The following is an 18384-nucleotide window of genomic DNA, read 5'->3' on the forward strand; positions in this document are numbered from 1 at the left end:
GGTTTCATTTCATGGCACAGCAAAATCCAAAATAAACTCCAAAACTTTCCAACTTAAAAGAAAAAAAAAAGCTCTAGTAATAAAAAGACGTCTCTTTAAAACATGGTCAAAGGTTGCTTCTAGATTTTGGTTCTTGTGAATAATGCTGTAATGAACATACGAGAACAAATGCCTTTTCTGAGTAGATTTTTTGAACTTTGGAGGTTGATGCCAGAAGTGGTTTTTCTGGGTCAAGTGGAAGCTCAATTCTTATATTTTTGACAAGTGTCCATATTGTTCACAAAAATGTGGAACCAGTTGACAATTCCCCAGCAGAAGTAGATGAGAGTTCTGTTTTCCACACATCCTCACTAACACTGGGTTTTGTTGTTGTTGTTGTTCTTTGTGATGTGTACCAGTCTCAGTTATGTGAGGTGATATCTCATTTTTGTTTTGATTTGCATTTCCCTGATAATCATTGATGTGGAGCATTTTACATATATTCCCTTGACTCTCTGTATGTCATCTTTAAGCAAGTTTCTGTTCATTTCTTCTCCTTGTTTCTTTTCTTTTTTTTTTTTCATGGGATTGATTGTTTTTGTTTTTCAGTTTTGCCAGTATTTTAAATATCTTGGATATTACCCCTTTATTCAATGAGTGGTTGGCAATTATTTTTTCTGCCAGTCTGAGTTTTCTTTTTATTCTGGTCATTCTTTTGTGAGGGCCTGGATTCAGTTACCAATAGTGCAAAATAAGACAACAGTAACAAAAAACAAGAGATACAAGAGGATAATCAGTACTTGAAAAGATGCTGAACATTATTAGTTATCATGGAAATACAAATCAAGATCATAATGAGGTATCACTTCACTTCATTCTCACTTGGATAGCTTAATAAAAAACACAGACAATAATAAACAATAAATCACAACATTCATTATACACCGTTAAAGGGAATGAAAAATGGTGCAGCTCTTTTATAAAGCATTCTGGCTGTTCTCCAAAAATTTACATCTACACAGAACTTTGCACGCAGATATTTATGGTAGCATGATACATTACATCCCCAAATTGAGTGCAGTCACACTTGTTCATCAGTTGTTAATAAATGCATACGATATGTTACATCTATTAAGAATGGGCAAATTCAGTTCAATGAGTTTAATCAATGGCTGAATAAATAGCAGTGCTCCTACATTATTAAAAAAAAAAAAGAATGGGCAAATTACTTGACCATACAAAGAAATGAAGTACTAACACATGCTGCATGGTAAGTAAGCTGGTGTTCAGATATTAAAAGTTCACGGTGCTGGGGCCATAGCAATAGTACAGCAGGTAGGGCGTTTACGTTGCACGTGGCCGACCTAGGTTCAATCCTCGGCATCTTATATGTTTCCCCAAGCTCCACCAGGAATAATTCCTGAGTGCAGAGCCAAGAGTAACCCCTGAGCATCGCCAGGTGTGACCCAAACAGAAAAAAAAATAAAAGTTCAAAGTGCTTAATTAAGAGTTTGAAAGTTGGTGATAATAGTCAAAGGTACTATATGACTTCTTGTATGAGGTGATGAACTCATCCATAAATTTATTATATTGATAAAGGTTCTGTTAATGTGCTAATAATTTATCTAACTGTTCACTTTGAATGTGTATGGGTACACACATATAAATTTGTGAATTGGGACTGGACTAATGGCATAGCAGGTCAGGTGCTTGCCTTGCATGCAGCCAACCTGGGTTTGATCCCAGAGGCCGATATGGTCCCCTAAGCCTGCAAGATGTGATCCCTGAGAACATATCTAGGAGTAAGTCCTGAGCACCACTGGGTTGTGTTTCCTTTCCCTCAAATATGAATTATGTTTATGAATTATATCCTAGTAATAAAGTCATGTTACCAAAAACTAATATTAGTTTTTATTTGTGTCTAAGTGTGTGTACGGGGAAATACCTTAAAGAGCTGGATGTATGCTTTGTTTGCATGTAGAAGCCCTGGGTTTAGACACTGAGCATTGCAGGGAGCTATCCTGAGCACTGAGCCAGGAGTATCATCCCCAAGTACCACCATGCATGACCCGAAAACAGAAATGCTTAAAATAAATATTTTCTATTATTCAGCTCAACAAACTTTGTATCTCTTCTGGTTTTTCTGATAATTATATCAGATGATATTGATAATAATGCTAATAGTACAAGTAGGTTTTCTTCTAAAGCCCTATTTTCTGCTTTTTTAATTCTTGCTAATTACTGTATCATTTATTCCTAAGTCAGGTCAAAATTATAGTCTGATAATTTTGACCTTGATAATAATGCCAATAGTACAAGTAGGTTTTCTTCTAAAACCCATTTTTCTGCTTTTGTAATCATTTCTAATTACTATATCATTCGTTCGTAATTCAGGTCAAAAGTATCAAACTATAATTTTGACCTGATAGTCTGATTTTACCCTTGCATTTTGAATTTACCAAAATATTTGGTACATATTTATGTTCCCTGGGACAAGAGTTCTTAGATTTTCACCTAAATCCTGAAAGTAAAATTAGAATTATGAATATTGCTCTTGACGATTCAAGTTATTTATAAAGGCCATTGATTTTATAGCGAATGGGTAATGATCTCCTTTTGATCTAGCAGCTCTAGTAGATTCAGAGAGTGGGGTTTGGCAGCAAAACTTTAATTCAAAATCTTTTCATAGCCCTCCTCAAAAATTTTAGCTTTCACTTTTGAATCAGACTTAAGTTATTTATCATATTTGTTATTTTTAAGTGATTTATTATATGACAGGTTACATACCAATACTATGACAGACTACCAACATAATGTTTTTAAACATAATGTTTTAAACATTATTTTCTTTTTTGCTTAATATTGAACTTTTCATTGTACTAAGATGTGGTATTGTGATATATTCCTAAAACTGAGTAGAAACCATGTTTGTTAAGTAATGTCCTTTTCAAAAGTTTGATCTCTTTTGATAAACATAAGCAGCCTCAGAATACTGCTATCCATTTGTGGAGACATTTAAAAATAATGCAAGTATTCAGAAGAGAGTAAAGAATATATTCTGTTAGTCTCTTTTAAATTCTGTACCAACACCACCCTTTCTGGATTGAAAAAAAATTAAGGCTTAAAGTTGTCATGCATTTGGTATTGAGTTTTTTATTCTAATTAACTAATAATATTTAAATTGTCTTGTATTTTACAATTTAAAATACATATTTCACTTTATACAACATTCTTGCTGTTTCGTTTTGTGGAAAAACTAAAGACTACCTGTAGGAAATTTCATACCTGGAGTAGATTATGTCATAATTTGAATTCGTGGCTGTCTGTTCAGTGTAAAAGAAGTGATAATTTGGTAAGGGGAAAAATTAATAAGGGGAGGGTAAAAAAGAGGAGGAGAAATCATAGTAAATTTAATTCTTTGCTGTCTCCCTTTTTCCTTTATCCCCTTACCACAAAGACCAAGAAGCATTTTGGCAGACTACTTTCAGGAATGTCATTTCATTATACAATTGTTTATTTACACAGATTGAATATAGGCCTAGTAGATAACAAACAAGCAAAGCAAATGTTACTTCTTTTTAGGTTTAGTTCAAGATTTTGAACTAAATCAATTTTAAATCACTTTTTCAAGGAAAATTCCCATTCCAAGTTCCTATTGTTAGAAGAAGGTAACAGGGTAATTAATCATTGTAGTGATAATCTGATGATGTTTTAGACCTAGCAAGACCAGATTATCTCTGACCCAAATAAAATAATTAAAAATTACTTAAACTTAAAAATAGTGGATTTGTAATCTCATTTCCATGGTTAAGCAATCTCAGCATTGAGGTGTTTTGAGAAACAACCAGATGTTTCTGTGAAACAAACTAATGTAAGACCCATTTTTTAAAAGATCATATTTGATTATTTTTAGATTGACTTTTAAAAGGGATTTACGTGATAGGTGCATTCTTATTAGCATTATTATTAAAGTGTTTTCAAAGCAGTTCACTTGGAGAGCATTCTTTATTTAGGGATACAGATTATCTTAATTATTCTGTAGTCTACTTAGCCCCCTTTTTGGTTTGTTTCTTTCTGAATGAAATGGATAGTGATGTTGTTATTAATGTAGTTGATGTTGTCAAGAATTTCTTATTGTGCAGAGGTTCACACATAGCGCAAAATGATGTCCATTCTGATGAGCACCAATACTAATAGTTCTGGATGATTGCATTAGTCATGTTTTCAGTGAGTAAGCTTGGAGAGAGTTAATCAAGAAGTGCTGTAACAGCTGGTACAGTGCCTTGTGGTGAGGTTCTGACAGTGAGCTATTGTATACCATGACACTGCTCTTGACAGTTTATCTAAATTTGTATACAAGCATTTTTGTTTTCTGGGCACCGTGGAGTTTGTATAATAGTCCAAGCTTTTGATGGTGTCTTGGGAGCTTAGTGCTTTTCTCAGTTGTGGTGAGATTGAGAGATGGGGGGAATGACGGATTTCAGAGCAGCTTTAAATGCTCAAAGATTTTTGCATCGGCTCCATAGATGCTATTGTTGGGACTGTACTTTAATGCCTAAAGATAGCTTAAAGCAAAGCTTTTCCAATTAAAAGAAGAAAATCTTTGCCTCTATAATACTGCCTTATGAATGTTAAAATAAATTCATAAAGAGTTCAAATTATAGAGGTGATTTGATTTTAACTTGGTTATTTTATTTGGTGAAAGAAATCAGATCTTCAGTTTGTTAAATTCGTTTAAAATGATATTGTTAAATAACAGTCTCATTATTCAGTCATTGAACTTAGCTGGTTTTTAATGCATACCTCAAAATGTAGTCGAGATTGTTAATCCTTAGCATGTTTTTCTCATATCCTATCAATTCAGTGTCAGCAGCATTCAGCACAATAGAAATTATATTTGACTTACTTTACCTTAAATCAGCATTGCCAGTATGAACATCATTGCTAATTATAGTATCAATCCAGTTCACTCACAATTTTTCTTCTTTTTTTTTTTTTTGAAGGGGGGTGGAGGTGGGAAGGGTGGTTGGTGACTGGGCCACACCTGACTGGGCCCAGGAACTCAGGGCTTACTTCTGGCTCTCTGCTAAGGGACCACTCCTGGCAGTGCTCAGGGACCGCATGGGGTGGCAGGAATTGAATTGCAGTCAGCTGTGTGCAAGGCAAGCACCTCACCTGCTGTACAATATCTCTGTCCCCCAGTCCACATTTTTTAAAGGAAGCTTTTCAGCATTGTATCTTTTCTGAATTATGTTTTTGTTTAATAAAGACAAAATATATTCTTATTTAAGTATTTAAGTTATGTTATATAAAATACCTTGTCAGCATTTAAGCCCTAGAAAGGACATTAAAATTTAAAATAGTGCGTTTTATGTGCTTTATTATACACTAATATTGGCTATAATACTTCTCTGAACTTGAATATGGTAGTGAGCTTCATAGAAACTAGACTCCTTGCCAAGGAATTTATATGCATGCTAAGTTACATTTAAATTTCTTGCTAACTTCAAAACTCTGATGGGGAGCTGGAGAAATAGTACAGCAGGTAAGGTGTTTGCCTTCCACGTAGTGAACCCAGGTTTGATCCTTGACACCCTATGTGATCCCCAAAACCCATTAGGAGTGCTTCCTGAGCAAAGAGCCAGTAATGAGCCAAGCAAGCAGAAATGATGATATATGGAGTTGGATTTCTCTTTAGCGTATTCACATATATTTATGTGAAAAACCTCACTGTACTTAGTATAAAACACATCTTGCGTGTGTCTCTGATTGGATTAAAACAAATACATATAAAATGTATGTTGTTCATTTTTATGGGGGCTATACCCATTGGTGCTGTGGGCACTGGCATCACTCATAGAGATATTGGGCCCAGTAGTATCAGTTTGACAGGTCAGTGCTTAGATCCAGTCCTAAGGTTCCGCAGGGGCTTAGTGAAACTGGGAGATACCAGGGCAACCCATAGTGCTCAGAGCCACCAGGGCTATATCTTGCACTGTATCTCAGAGTTAAAATGAGCCACTGCTCTTGATCTGAAGTGCTTAGGACATCAAACATTCATGCACCAGATGTAAAAGAAATTATGATAAATATAGCAGGTATATAATCTAGTTGTGGAAAATTTACCTAAAAGGTAGCTTTTACTCCAAATCAAATCAAGTTATTGGATTGAATGTGAACATATGCATCAACATAGAATAAAAATAAAGAGTGCAGGTAATCTGGTGATTATGATTAAATTGAACAGTCTTCAGGGATCTTTCTAGAAGAATATTCTTTCTTTTTGTCTTCAGTTGGTCAGACCGTAGAAACTCTTGAAAATGATATTTGTCTTACTGTACACCAGGGTTAACTAGGCCATTGTCAATAACAGTTAAACCAAGACTTAAATGCAGTAGACATATAAATGACATATAAAACCCTAGTAATGATGAACCCTAGCTGTGGATCACAGCTTTTATGGGGTTTTGAAACCAGTTAAGAGGTTATGAAAAATCTTAAAATTTGTTTTAAAATGATTTTTAATGATTTTATGTGTTTGATTTATGTACCTATATTTTATACCTACATACCTGGAGTTGCATAAAAATTTCTCAGGTAAAAAGGGGTCTCAAGTAGAAAATGTTCCCAAACCACACTTTCCATTCCTTTATGTACAATTGTCAGGTGTGCCAAAGCACTTTTCAGCATATTTTTTCCCTCTCATACAACAATATGGGGCTGGAGTGATAAGGCAGCGGGTAGGGCGTTTGCATTGCATGCTGCTGATCCGGGTTCGATTCCTTTGCTCCTCTTGGAGAGCCTGGCAAACTACCGAGAGTATCTCGCCCACACAGCAGAGCCCGGCAGTATTCGATATGCCAAAAACAGTAACAAGTCTCACCATGGAGATGTTACTGGTGCCCACTCGAGCAAATCGATGAGCAACAGGATGACAGTGATACAGTGATACAATATATATGGCTGAGTGTTACTTGGCGAGAAAGAACTCAAAGCTGGATGTGTTGTTTCATCAGTCTGCCCAACAAACTATATTCTCAGATCTGTTAACAAAGGACAAGTCTGTTAAATTTTTGCTTTTTGCCCTCCTCCACCCATTTTTTCTAATAGATAATAAATACCTCCTCTTCTCTTTCTGTTTTATATTTTTATTTTCTCATTCCAGTTTTATCTCTGCTAGTTACGGTACAATTTTCTTGCATAGTCAAATGTTTCCTAGACTGAACTGGAAAGTTTATTTCTTAGAGTAAGATCAATCGCAGTTTCTTTAATTATAGATTTTCTGTGATTCTAATCAGTATGTCTACAAGCTATCTTGTGATTGTTGAATTTTTTCTCATATATTTGTGCAAGAGCCTTATGGAAAATATAATTATATTATGAGGCAGTTTGATATAGGTGAAGCAATTTGAATATGGAAATAAAATTAATAATTGATACATTGTAAATGTACATATATAATGTTGATTGCATGATGACTGATTTTTCTATTGAATAAAAATGAAATAGTTTTTAATAAAGAACACTTCATTTAACTTTACTTTTTAGGGCTGTAGATATAGAAATGTTGTATACATGGGGTATATCCTGCCGAATAATTAATTGCTGCTTGTGTATAGAAGTCCATGACCATTATGTCTTTAATTTGTCTTTTTCATAATTTTTAATAAATAGTCAAGTAATTAAAAATAAAGTAGACTTTCAAAGTTTTTGGAAAGGTAAGCATAGTAAAATGTTCCATTTTAATGAAGTGACGCTAAAAGTTTTGAGATTAAGTATTTTTAAAAATTGACATTTTTTATGTAGATCCATTTTTCCCTCCCTCAGGGGAGTTTTAGAAATCTTTATTGATAATTTAGACTTTCCAGTTCCCATACATAAACTCTGTGTTTAAATCTTTAGAATAAGCTGGGAATTTGATTTACAGTATCACAAATATAGAAATAAGCCTTTAGACTTTTGTTACAAAGTATTTATTTTTAATTTTTGATAGGATACAACATCTATTGAAAAGATGTCAAACTGTTGTGAAGAAATGTAAGTATAAAGTGTTTAATGTTGTTATTTTAAAATGAAAAAACTGGCCACAGTTGAAACTTTGGGCATCTAATGGAGAGATAATTGGGTAATTTTTGCTTGGTGCCTTATCTAGGGTTTGAACTAGCTAAGCATTGTCAGGCTTACAGAGGGGTCTTCAAGCCATGGTGGGTTTTCAGACAAAATAAGTACTGATCATTCTTGTTTCTTGTCTGACTAAAGTAAGTTAAATTATTTGTCTTGAAAGTCCATCAAAAAAGGTTTGCAACTGTGTAGTTGACACACATTCTGTTAATCTCGAGATTCTCTTCTGCTTCACATGTTGGCCTTGCTTGATTGACGACACAGATACAATATCTGCTATCCAGAGTTAAAACTCAGCTGCATGCCATAATGAAAGCAAAGCTGTGTTTGTGATGCTGGGACACAATTCATCAGAGTCCAGTAATGGATCCCCAGCCAAAATGTATTGTTTCAGCTGACTGAAGTGCACCATGGGAGTGCTGTCTCTCACTAATAATGCTGTCTTCTGTAGATCGAGGCCCCGAAAGCCATGGCAGCAGACCTTCTCAGAAGTTTTTGGCACTCGTTGGAAGATCCTGTGGTTTATTCCTTTCAGGCAGAGGCAACCACTGCGAGTTCCCTACCACTTTGCCAATCATGTCTAAACAGATGGATGGTGGGCACAGATGGGTCCTCCATGCTGGAAATGCGTTACAGGTTTTCTGATAATAGAACTATGACAGTCTTCAAGTCAATTAAAATCCACCCACCAATCTTAGACATCATAATGTGCCCCAGGCTTTATTTTAATAGTGATCTTGATCCTGTTGTGGGACTAATACAAGATCTATATTTAAGTTTTAAAGCATGTTTACTTTCAAATTAGGTTGCCACGGGGATTTTTTTTTAAATGCTTTTGTTATTAAATTCAAAAGGCAGTGATTGGGATCAAATAATTGTACATAATTTCTTTTAGTACTGACAATATTACAGATTTCAATTTGTGGGAAATTTCAGATGTTCATTTAATTTTTTCACTCTTCAGTAGTGCTAACCAAATCTGAATTAATTTGTAAGTTTTTACAGAAGTTGACATACCTTAAACATAGGTTTTTCTTTTCTAAGTTGCAACTTGAAAGTGTGTAACACTTGCTTTCATATATGCTGCAGGATTTTTTTAATGCAGCATAGAACCGAAGAACAAAAATAATAACAAAAAGGACAGTGTTTTATTAAAAATAGTTTTCTACTAGTTCTTCATTCCTCTTCAATGAAAACAAAATTAAAATACCAACTACCTACCTTATTTTAAAGGAACAGTTAATTTTCCCATTAGCTCTTTTTCTCCTACGGCTATAACATTGATACAATTGATCATTGTTAAATTATAGACTTCAAGGAGAAATTTGTGACCAGTGGGCATGTATACCTATTTTACCCTAAGATTTTGATGAATAAGAAGGGCAGAGAATTTGCAATAATACATAGATATCTTTTCTAGCGCAGTAATATTAGAACGCATATGTTTTAAAAGTGCTAGTATAACTAGATAGCATATAATGTACAGTATAAAGAGGAGTATTGTGCTTTTGAAAAATATATATACTTTCACTTTTATTTACCTATTAGTAGGTCAAAAATTACACAATGAAGGTTTATATATAGCAGATATTGGCCAATTATATTTAAATTTTATTTATAAGGATTACTAGTAAAAGTAAGTAACTTTTGTATTCTTGTAATCATCGAAATTGAAATTAAATTGAAGTTGGCCAACTATAATTTAGTTTGAGCGATTTCTTTGCTATGAGCTAATGTTAGGAAATGACCTTGAAATAGAAAATATGCTGATATATTTATCACTTGCCTTATACAGATTAAATTGCTAATAGTGACGGTCTCTTGGAAAGCATAGACCATTTGTGTGAAAAGACATGTAGCATGCTTTGAAAATAATTCAGCTTTTAAGTATTTTTCCATTAGAATACTAAAATGTATTGGTCTTTGAAAAAAATTATGTACTAGTTTCCCTTGAGAAGAAGGTTGAAGAGGTCTGCTCTCTTGAGCATATTAGTATTATCCTTTTAGCTTATTTCGACTCATATCTGTGAAATCATGAAATGGATGGTTACCATTGTCAACCAGTTAATAATACTGTGATTAGTGCTTTCAGAAGTTGTAAATATCTTTTAATATAATTGATCTCTTAGAGACATAAGTACTATGTTTTCATGTTTGGTCAGAACACTTTATTATTTAAAAACTTAGGTTCAGGGCTGTAGTTCAGTGAGAGAGCGCATGCTTTGCATATATGAAGTCCAGGGTTCTAATCCCTGGCTCCCCGGGTCCTCCCTCCCCCAAATAGAACCTATTTAGATGTAGCAGATGAAGATATTTATTGGTGCTGTTAAGATGCATAGTAAGTCTAATACAAGAAATCTGTTTATAAAGCTTAAGGAACCAGAAAATTAGTATGTTTGTGTCAGGTAATGGGTTGGGTTTAGTGCGAGCTAATGTGGGCTAAAAGGGGCCTGGTGACAGAAACGCTATAGGGAAGTAACATGTAGATCCTGTAGACAGATCAGTTAAATGCCTTATGATGTTTGCATTCCTTTCAGATGAAGAGCTTGGCACAATATCAGAGCCAAGTGCAAAAGACCCCTTAAGGAACATGATGGGCAAGTGTATACTTTATGTCATAGCCATCAATACCTTGAAAAGTAGTAGGAAAGTACTCAGTATTAACCTCTGCTTCAGCAACGAAAGGCAGACGTGGTCCCTTTCCCTCTCGGAGGAATTTGGTTTTTTTGTTCCTTGAATTTGCTGCTTTCAGGGCACATTTCCTTTGCCCCTTTTTCTTTACCCAACCACAGCCTGATCCCTCTGTACCTGATTCCTCTAAATTACTTGGGTACAAACATAGCGCTAGATATGCATTTAGTTTGTTTGAATGACAGAACTGCTACCTATCCACATACTCATATAAGAATCTATAGTCACTTATGTTGTGACTTTCAGTGTTCCCCACCGAGCTTATCTGGGTTTTGTATTTCTTGTTAGACAACTTGAGAGAAATCAACTGGTAGTTTCTTAGGGATGCATAAACTAGTATTCCCTCTACGCCCTCTTTTGGCTAATTGATGCAATTATAGTGATTTTAGAGATTCATTTCCCAGAATTTAGTTATACGAGATTGTATAAATATTCTATAACTATTGTATAACTAAATTTTGAGTTGTGTCAGAGGTAAAAGAGAACATGAGAAAAAGTGTAAAATTTTTGAAAATCGATGCTTCTTTTTTTATGTGTCATTGTCAAATTCATGCAAATATAATCACTATAGTTTGTAGATATTCTTACTATTTTTAGTATCAAGTATAAATTTATATCATGGGAGGATAGCAAATGTAATCCATATCTTGAATTTTATTTCAAAACTTATTTTGAAAGATTAAGTCCTATAAATTAGAAAAGATACTACATTAAAATGACCCACTTATTAAAATTCAGAAATGCTTTGTAGTTATAATGGTAATAAGCACATTAACCTCTTTCTTGTATATCCCCCAAAATAAACTTAGTTTTGTAATTCTCAGTTTTAGAAACTGATTGTTGCATTAAGATAATAATAAGGGAGCAAAAATTCTTCCCATGGCGTTTTCCTTTTTTTTTTTTTTTTTTTTTGCGTCACACCCAGCGATGCTCAGGGGTTACTCCTGGCTCTGCACTCAGGAATCACTCCTGGCAGTGCTTGGGGGACCATATGGGATGCTGGGATTCGAACCCAGGTCGGCTGCATGCAAGGCAAACGCTCGACCCGCTGTGCTATTGCTCCAGCCCCAGAGTTTTCCTTTTTAAATTTTCCTAGACAGGGTTATAGCTGTAGCTTTAGTATCCAGTTTATTATGTATTCTGGATAACCACAAAAGTAAGTAATGTTGCGTATTAGCAAATAAGTCTGAGCAATGAGAGTTCTGATACGATCTTTATATTGGATGAAGTGTTTCTTTGTAAATATTCCATTTCATTTTAGGCAAAATTTAGGTTAAAGGATGTTTTACATCAGTCATTGATTGGGCTTCTTGAAGTGAGAGTTACTTGGTGGGGCGGGGAGGGGTGTGTGTGGGGAATGACATCTAACAGTATTTAAGGCCCACGCCGGGCTCGTGTCTGGGAAGCCTGGAGGTGTTCGGGGGAGCATGCATGTCTCCTGCATGCAAAGAAAGGTTGTGCTCCAGCTCTTTCCCGCTATCTCCCCAGCCCCTGGAAATAAAAGATTTCACTTAGAAATTTTTGAGTTCTACATCTTGAATAAGTATATTCTTTTTTTTTTTTGTGAACAAAAATGCTTGTAAGCTAAAGATGATAGGCAAAAATTGACTGAATTCAGAATCCTTCAGACAGTAGTCATTCAGTTAAAGAACTTTTGTTTTCTGTAACCATGAAACAGTTTATTTATATTAAGTGATATTACATAATTTAAAAAATCAATATTCCACTTAAGAATTGTACTAAAAAATTTGTGATTAACACAAGCAGTAGTTATATTATAAATTATCATTAAAGTATTAACTTCTTTTAACAGAAGAAAGCATTATTTACCTATAATAGTAATAGTAGAGAAGTATAAGCCTAGAGTATAGCTTAATAATTGTCAACACTTTTTCCAAATGTAATTTTCAGTGAATTTTTTTAATGCTTAATGGTATTGTCCAAGAATAGCAGCTAATTTTAACTATTCTTCATTAGAGTTTTTTCAGGTCACTTCCACACAAGTTTAGTTAACATGCATACAAGATGAACGTTTTACTCAAAAGGCTATATTAATTATGAATGGATAATCCTGAAAACTTATGTTTGGACAATACTTTCAAATGGGATCATAAAGTAATTTAGACCGCACTGCTTAAACTTTTTCTACTTGCAACCCATTTTGCTTGAAAAAAATTACGTAAACCTAGATATATAGATTTATAAACTGGCTATACAAATCAAACATTTACTGTAATAAATAACAAATTAGTTTTAAAACAAATTTTTAAGTTTTTCTCAACCTTCACATTCAGTTATATAAGTCCAGTGGGCTTTTGCACCCACAGTTTAAGAAGTTAGTTAAAATATGTTCAGTTTTCTATGTGTTAGATCAGGGCCTGTTCAAGTGTTTTCATATGTCTTGCTTTGGAATTTCACTGTCTTTATCTCCAGTTCACAAGGACATCAGTAGTCATTAAGATGACTATGTTAATCTCTCTTTGAACTTTGTTCTCTACTTTCTGTGCTTCACGTGTGACTATATTACGTAGTCCAAGTTTATTGACCTAGTTTGTTTATTAAAGCTTGATATGACCTTCAGTATACATAGATGCTTCTAGAACTTATTCAGTAAAGTTTACACAAACAGAATTATTAATAGTACAAGTAATAAGACTTTTTTGTTCATTCCAATGATATCATTGTTCTGTTATTATTATTATTATTATTATTAATTATTTTATTTGGGGAGGACCATCCCTGGTGGTGCTCAGGGGCTACTCCTGGCTCTCTGCTCAGGGTCACTCCTAGCAGTGCTCAGGGGACCATGTGGTGCTTGGGAACAAACCTGGGCCTCCCACATGCAAAGCATGCTTTGCACATACTTAGCCGTTGAGCTGTCCAGCCCTGCTAGCATTCCTTTTAAAAACTGAGTATTGACAAGTGTTGTAGTGGGTTAGATATACTTAGTGTGTTTTAGTGTCCTAGTATTATTAACTACATATTTAACTTATGAGAGAGTTCAGTTTTTAAAGCCCACATATATTCCTTTCTGTTATCGGAATAGCCCTTTGAAATTTCCTGTAAATCACTGATTTCATTATTCTCTTTTAGTCTTTCTTGATTGACTTCTAGAGTGTTCTTCAGTAAAATATAGGAAAGTAATAGAATCAATTTGCTTAAAGTATTTTTGAACCAATGTTGTTATTCTACATATCACACAGTATTAGCATTTCTGTATCTTTGATGATGGTTTAACTTCAGAAAGTAGTTAACTGTCTCAGACATACTGTTTCATTATTTTTGTGCAATTTTAGCAGAATTTTTGCTGCATATTTCTTCTTCAGATTTTGCAAATCTGCCTGCCAGCGCTAATTCAAAACAGAAATAACAACATTATTTAAAATCTGTATGTTATTGCTATTGCCAGTGTTTCTCATTATTACTATAATTTTTGCAATTGTTATGTTCTTTTCCTCTTGCCCACCATAGAGGTCAGGTTGAAATGAGAAGCATCCTCACTTAAAGAGAATAAAGATAAAGAGAATAGGGAATCTTACTAAGGTGAAGAGAAAGCTAAATAGAGTACGAGTAATCAACATTTTAACAAAACAAGGTAGATGGGAAGCTTTTCTGCTATATCAGAAAAGCTTCCTAATGTTTAAGCCTTATCTCTTGTTTGTACCATTCTACTGTAAAGGTTGTTAATGCATGTAAGCATTTGGTTTCAGTTGCTTTATTCAAGGAATTTGTGTTGCCAGTTTTTTTTTCAGCTGGTCCGATGCCTTTGAGAAATTATTTTAAAATTTAAATATTGTAGTTGTGGAGCATTCTAATTTGAAGTGCTAAGAATAATGTGAAGGGTGTAGCTATTTAATGCCAAGGAGAAATGGATAGGTTGCCCAAAGTTTGAAAACTCTGAGACAGTTTTCTATATCTCCTAGTGCAAAGAAAGGCTGTGTTTCATATTATAAGTAAGTATTGTCACTAAAGGAAAAATCTATTTGTATAGAAGAGATGAGTTAATATTACATTTTGGACTATTTTGGAGTACTGTTTCCTTGAAGATTTCCATGTGTTTTGGTGTCCTGAATACCTGTAACCTGTAATATAATGCTTACAGTTCAACTCTGATCTTTTTGGTATTGATAGCTTTATATATTAACAAAAATATGGACAGAATAAGAACAAAAGGTATGTTTCCTTTTGTGGCTTTTGCCTGCCATTAAAGTACAGGGTTAAGCTGAGTGGGCTGTACACTAAAGGGAAAGCTTGTGTGCGTAATGAGAAGCTCTGTGTTTTTACCAGTGTGCATTGGGAGATATTTTAACCTTCTGGTGCCTGAAGTTAGTGTTTTACAACCTCAAAAACTAGAACATCCTGGTGCTGTTCACTTTAGCATTGAGTGACATTTTAAATTCTGGTACCAAAGAGTTACTTTTCTTTTTGGTTGGCTGAGAGTTTTTTCCTCGCATACTTGAGTTTTTTAAAAGTAGAATCTAATGTTACTAAGACAATTTTTCTTTTTTATTAACAGGTCTTAGTTTTTGCACACTGCTGCCTCAGTTTAATTGATTTTTAATTATCTCTCATTTAGACATTTTTATTTAAGCACATTAGTATGGTTTTTCATCTTATATTTTAAGATAAATTGGCTACTTTAAAGAATAGTTTAATGGGTTGAAATTATGAAAGATTATTGAAGCACTTTTTAGAAGAATTTTGTTTTGATTGTTGTAAGAATAACTATCTTTATTTTTAAATGTGATTTGTCTCATTTATTGATCCCTATTTATGAATACTAAAACGAAGTTCTAAAAGGAAAAGTTAAGGGCCTGTTCTGATTGCAAAAGAATTCTGCATCCATCTCTGTGTGTATGTATATGTGTGTTTAACTCTCAGTGGCATTAAAGATTATTACCATTTGTCTATTTTGCAAATAAAGATAAAATATAAGAACCCAAAATGCACATGTGCATATGTAAACTTTCCCAAGGTAAAATACAAAAATACACATTGATTTAAGCAAAACTGCTAATAGAAAATTGAACTTGGTTTTTTCTTTAAAAAATTTTTTCCACTAAAAAATAGAGTAAGATTATTTTACAAACAATTCTGTAAGTGATTCATTTTTATAAAAAGGAAGAGAATAAGAAAATACCCTTAGTAAAAACACTTGTAATTATCCAGATACTGTATTGATATCCATACTATTCTAGTTCCTTATTTTTTTCTACAAACTTTCAAAACATTCATTTATTATTCCTAATATTAGCTGAAATAGCTAAAAATTCTGGCAAGATGTGTATATTATTGGAAAAGTAGACAATTGTATTTAGGAATGAATTGCATCTTTTTAGTCAATTAAAATCAATCTCTCCTTAAATATAGATACAGTACATAGTTTTGCTGTGTATTCCAATTGGAAAAAAAAATCAAGCCTGAAATTTCCATGAAATGTGACTCCTATATCATTAGAAAGTTATATAGAAATCCAGCTATACATGTCATCAGTAGTAAAAGCAAAATTTATTTGAAAGCAAAATGGGGCAAAGCAAGTTTATGCCTCTAATCTATCATCAAAATATTTCTTACGAGTTTGTTGCCACATACTGATTCTGAGTGTTTGACTTATGTGTGTACTAAATTAAGTTGTCTGATTGTAATTATTTGCTCAAATTATTGGGTAGTAGAAAGCTTTCCACTATTTCTTATCCCCAAGCGATGAATATTAAAAATAAATGTATACTCTATCTTAGGTTAAAAAAATAAGTGATACGATAGAAATAATTTTTACCCATTCAGAGTTATTCAGACAGATGTGTTATAACTCTAGCATGGGAGGGAACAGAATAGACTTTTGGGAAGACTGTGATGATCATACTGTATTTGTGTTTGTAGCATTAGTCTTTTAAAAACATCTGATAGGCAAGCTTAATGATTAGGCAAAATCTGTTATTTTGAGGCTCCTTAATTTTTGTGTCAACTTCAAATTATGTCTAATATTATACTTCCAAAGTAAAAATATTTTAATAATGGCATGCTCTGAATGCCATACAAAGATCAGACTTTTTTTTTTGCTTTCAGTACATATGTTTAAATCTGTGTTGTTTTCCTACATTGTCTTTTATATTGTCTTGTCTATTCTTCTGAGAACATGTAAAGCAAATCCTTGCAAACATTTCTAGTGTTTAACTTTAAACTAAACAGGAAAGTAGTTTAAAGATGGAAGGTAGAATGAGAAGAAGGAAAATGACAACTGGGAACCATACATCTGAGATAAACTTACTAAGATACAAAGTCTACACTGGTTCTTAAAATGGAAAAAAAAAGAAAAACATTTTCAACCTTAAGAACAATGTTGTTGTTTTTTTAATTTATTTTATTGATTTAGTTTTATTCATGTAATATTGCTATTTTTATTTGGAGATTGTTTTTAATTTAAATTGTGAAATTTTTACTTCCCCTGAAATGTATTATGTACTGTATTTTTAGAAATTTTATTTTTAAATAAATATTTTTTAAAAACAGGACTGTTTTTTCTCTTCTTTACTCATATCAATTTGAACTTTAGATTTCATCATTACCAATATAACAGATAACTTGTTTTAGTTTTACAGAATTTGGGGAGTCACCCTCAACTGATGAAGGTATTGTTTGTTCCACCATAATTGCAAGAATTCATTACATATTCATGAAGAATCAGGTACATATACTAGGATTTAAACTGACAAACACCATCTCATAGTTCAGCATAATCTTAAAGATGATGTAATGGCTAATTCTGTCACACAGTTTACTTAATTTGTTTAACGTATTGGCCACGTCCTACTTAATAGGAAATTTTTATCTTTGGGAGTAAATTTCATAAAATACAGAGAGCTTACGTATAACTAGAAAGTATTTGAGATGCAGGAATACTGAATTGCTTGAAGCTTTTTCTCTTATAAAGCTATGTTTTAGTTAAGAGTATCTTGGATAGCTTTTTTGTGGAAATCGTATCTCACCGTGGAGTCTTTAAGTCCTTGTCTGAGCTGTTTCTTGCAAGTTGAGCCTTCTACATTATTGTTTTTGTTTGTTGAGTTCAGTTGGCTTCCATGTTACTTTCTTATTTAATTTGGTGTCTTCCTACTGGGATGCCAGTATTGTGGAACTTGAAAGTGTAGTTCCAGAAACTTAAGGTTCTGTAGAACTGGGCCGATGAGTTGACAGGATGGTGGTTGTGGGAGTGGGTGCTTGGAATTTTCTTGGTTTGGTGTCTGCAGATTTAGTCCTAAAGCAATGGAATTTGGACCATTGGCATGGCCAGCAGCTGTGGGGTATGGGTCAACTCCTGGGGCTTCAGCAGGGCAAGATTTGACCTGCCCCACTCTCAAGGGCACCTTAGATATTTTCAGTGGTGAGACCAGTGTAACCATGACTTTTAGCAGTTTGTTTTGCATCTTGAATCTGTGGAAGAGGGCCAGTGAGTAAGTTGACTTGGCAGCGGTTGATGGATGTGAGAGAAGAGCAATCTTTTAAAAAGTAACATTGGCTAACAATACTGTATGTTTTAGCATAAAGTCCACATTTCAAGTATATGTTATCACACCACTCCCACCACAAAGTTCTAAT

The 18384-nt window shown here is 33.6% G+C and overlaps 1 protein-coding gene across 3 annotated transcripts in view; it reads left to right on the plus strand.

The window, feature by feature from the left end:
- The window catches only part of ZDHHC21 (zinc finger DHHC-type palmitoyltransferase 21), a 103729-nt gene that overhangs the window by 55435 nt on the left and 29910 nt on the right, over positions 1-18384 (plus strand). For 2 of the 3 annotated variants that reach the window (XM_055131935.1, XM_055131932.1), the window contains exons 8-9: positions 7973-8016; positions 8552-17301. In XM_055131935.1, coding sequence (XP_054987910.1) covers positions 7973-8016; positions 8552-8684 — 177 coding nt within the window. In that variant the 3' untranslated portion in view covers positions 8685-17301. Of the gene's footprint in view, positions 1-7972; positions 8017-8551; positions 17302-18384 lie in introns of those variants that run through there. The other variant, XR_008629258.1, reaches the window with a different exon arrangement.

This window comes from Sorex araneus, chromosome 1, assembly GCF_027595985.1.
Source record: "Sorex araneus isolate mSorAra2 chromosome 1, mSorAra2.pri, whole genome shotgun sequence".
Lineage (NCBI taxonomy): Eukaryota > Metazoa > Chordata > Mammalia > Eulipotyphla > Soricidae > Sorex > Sorex araneus.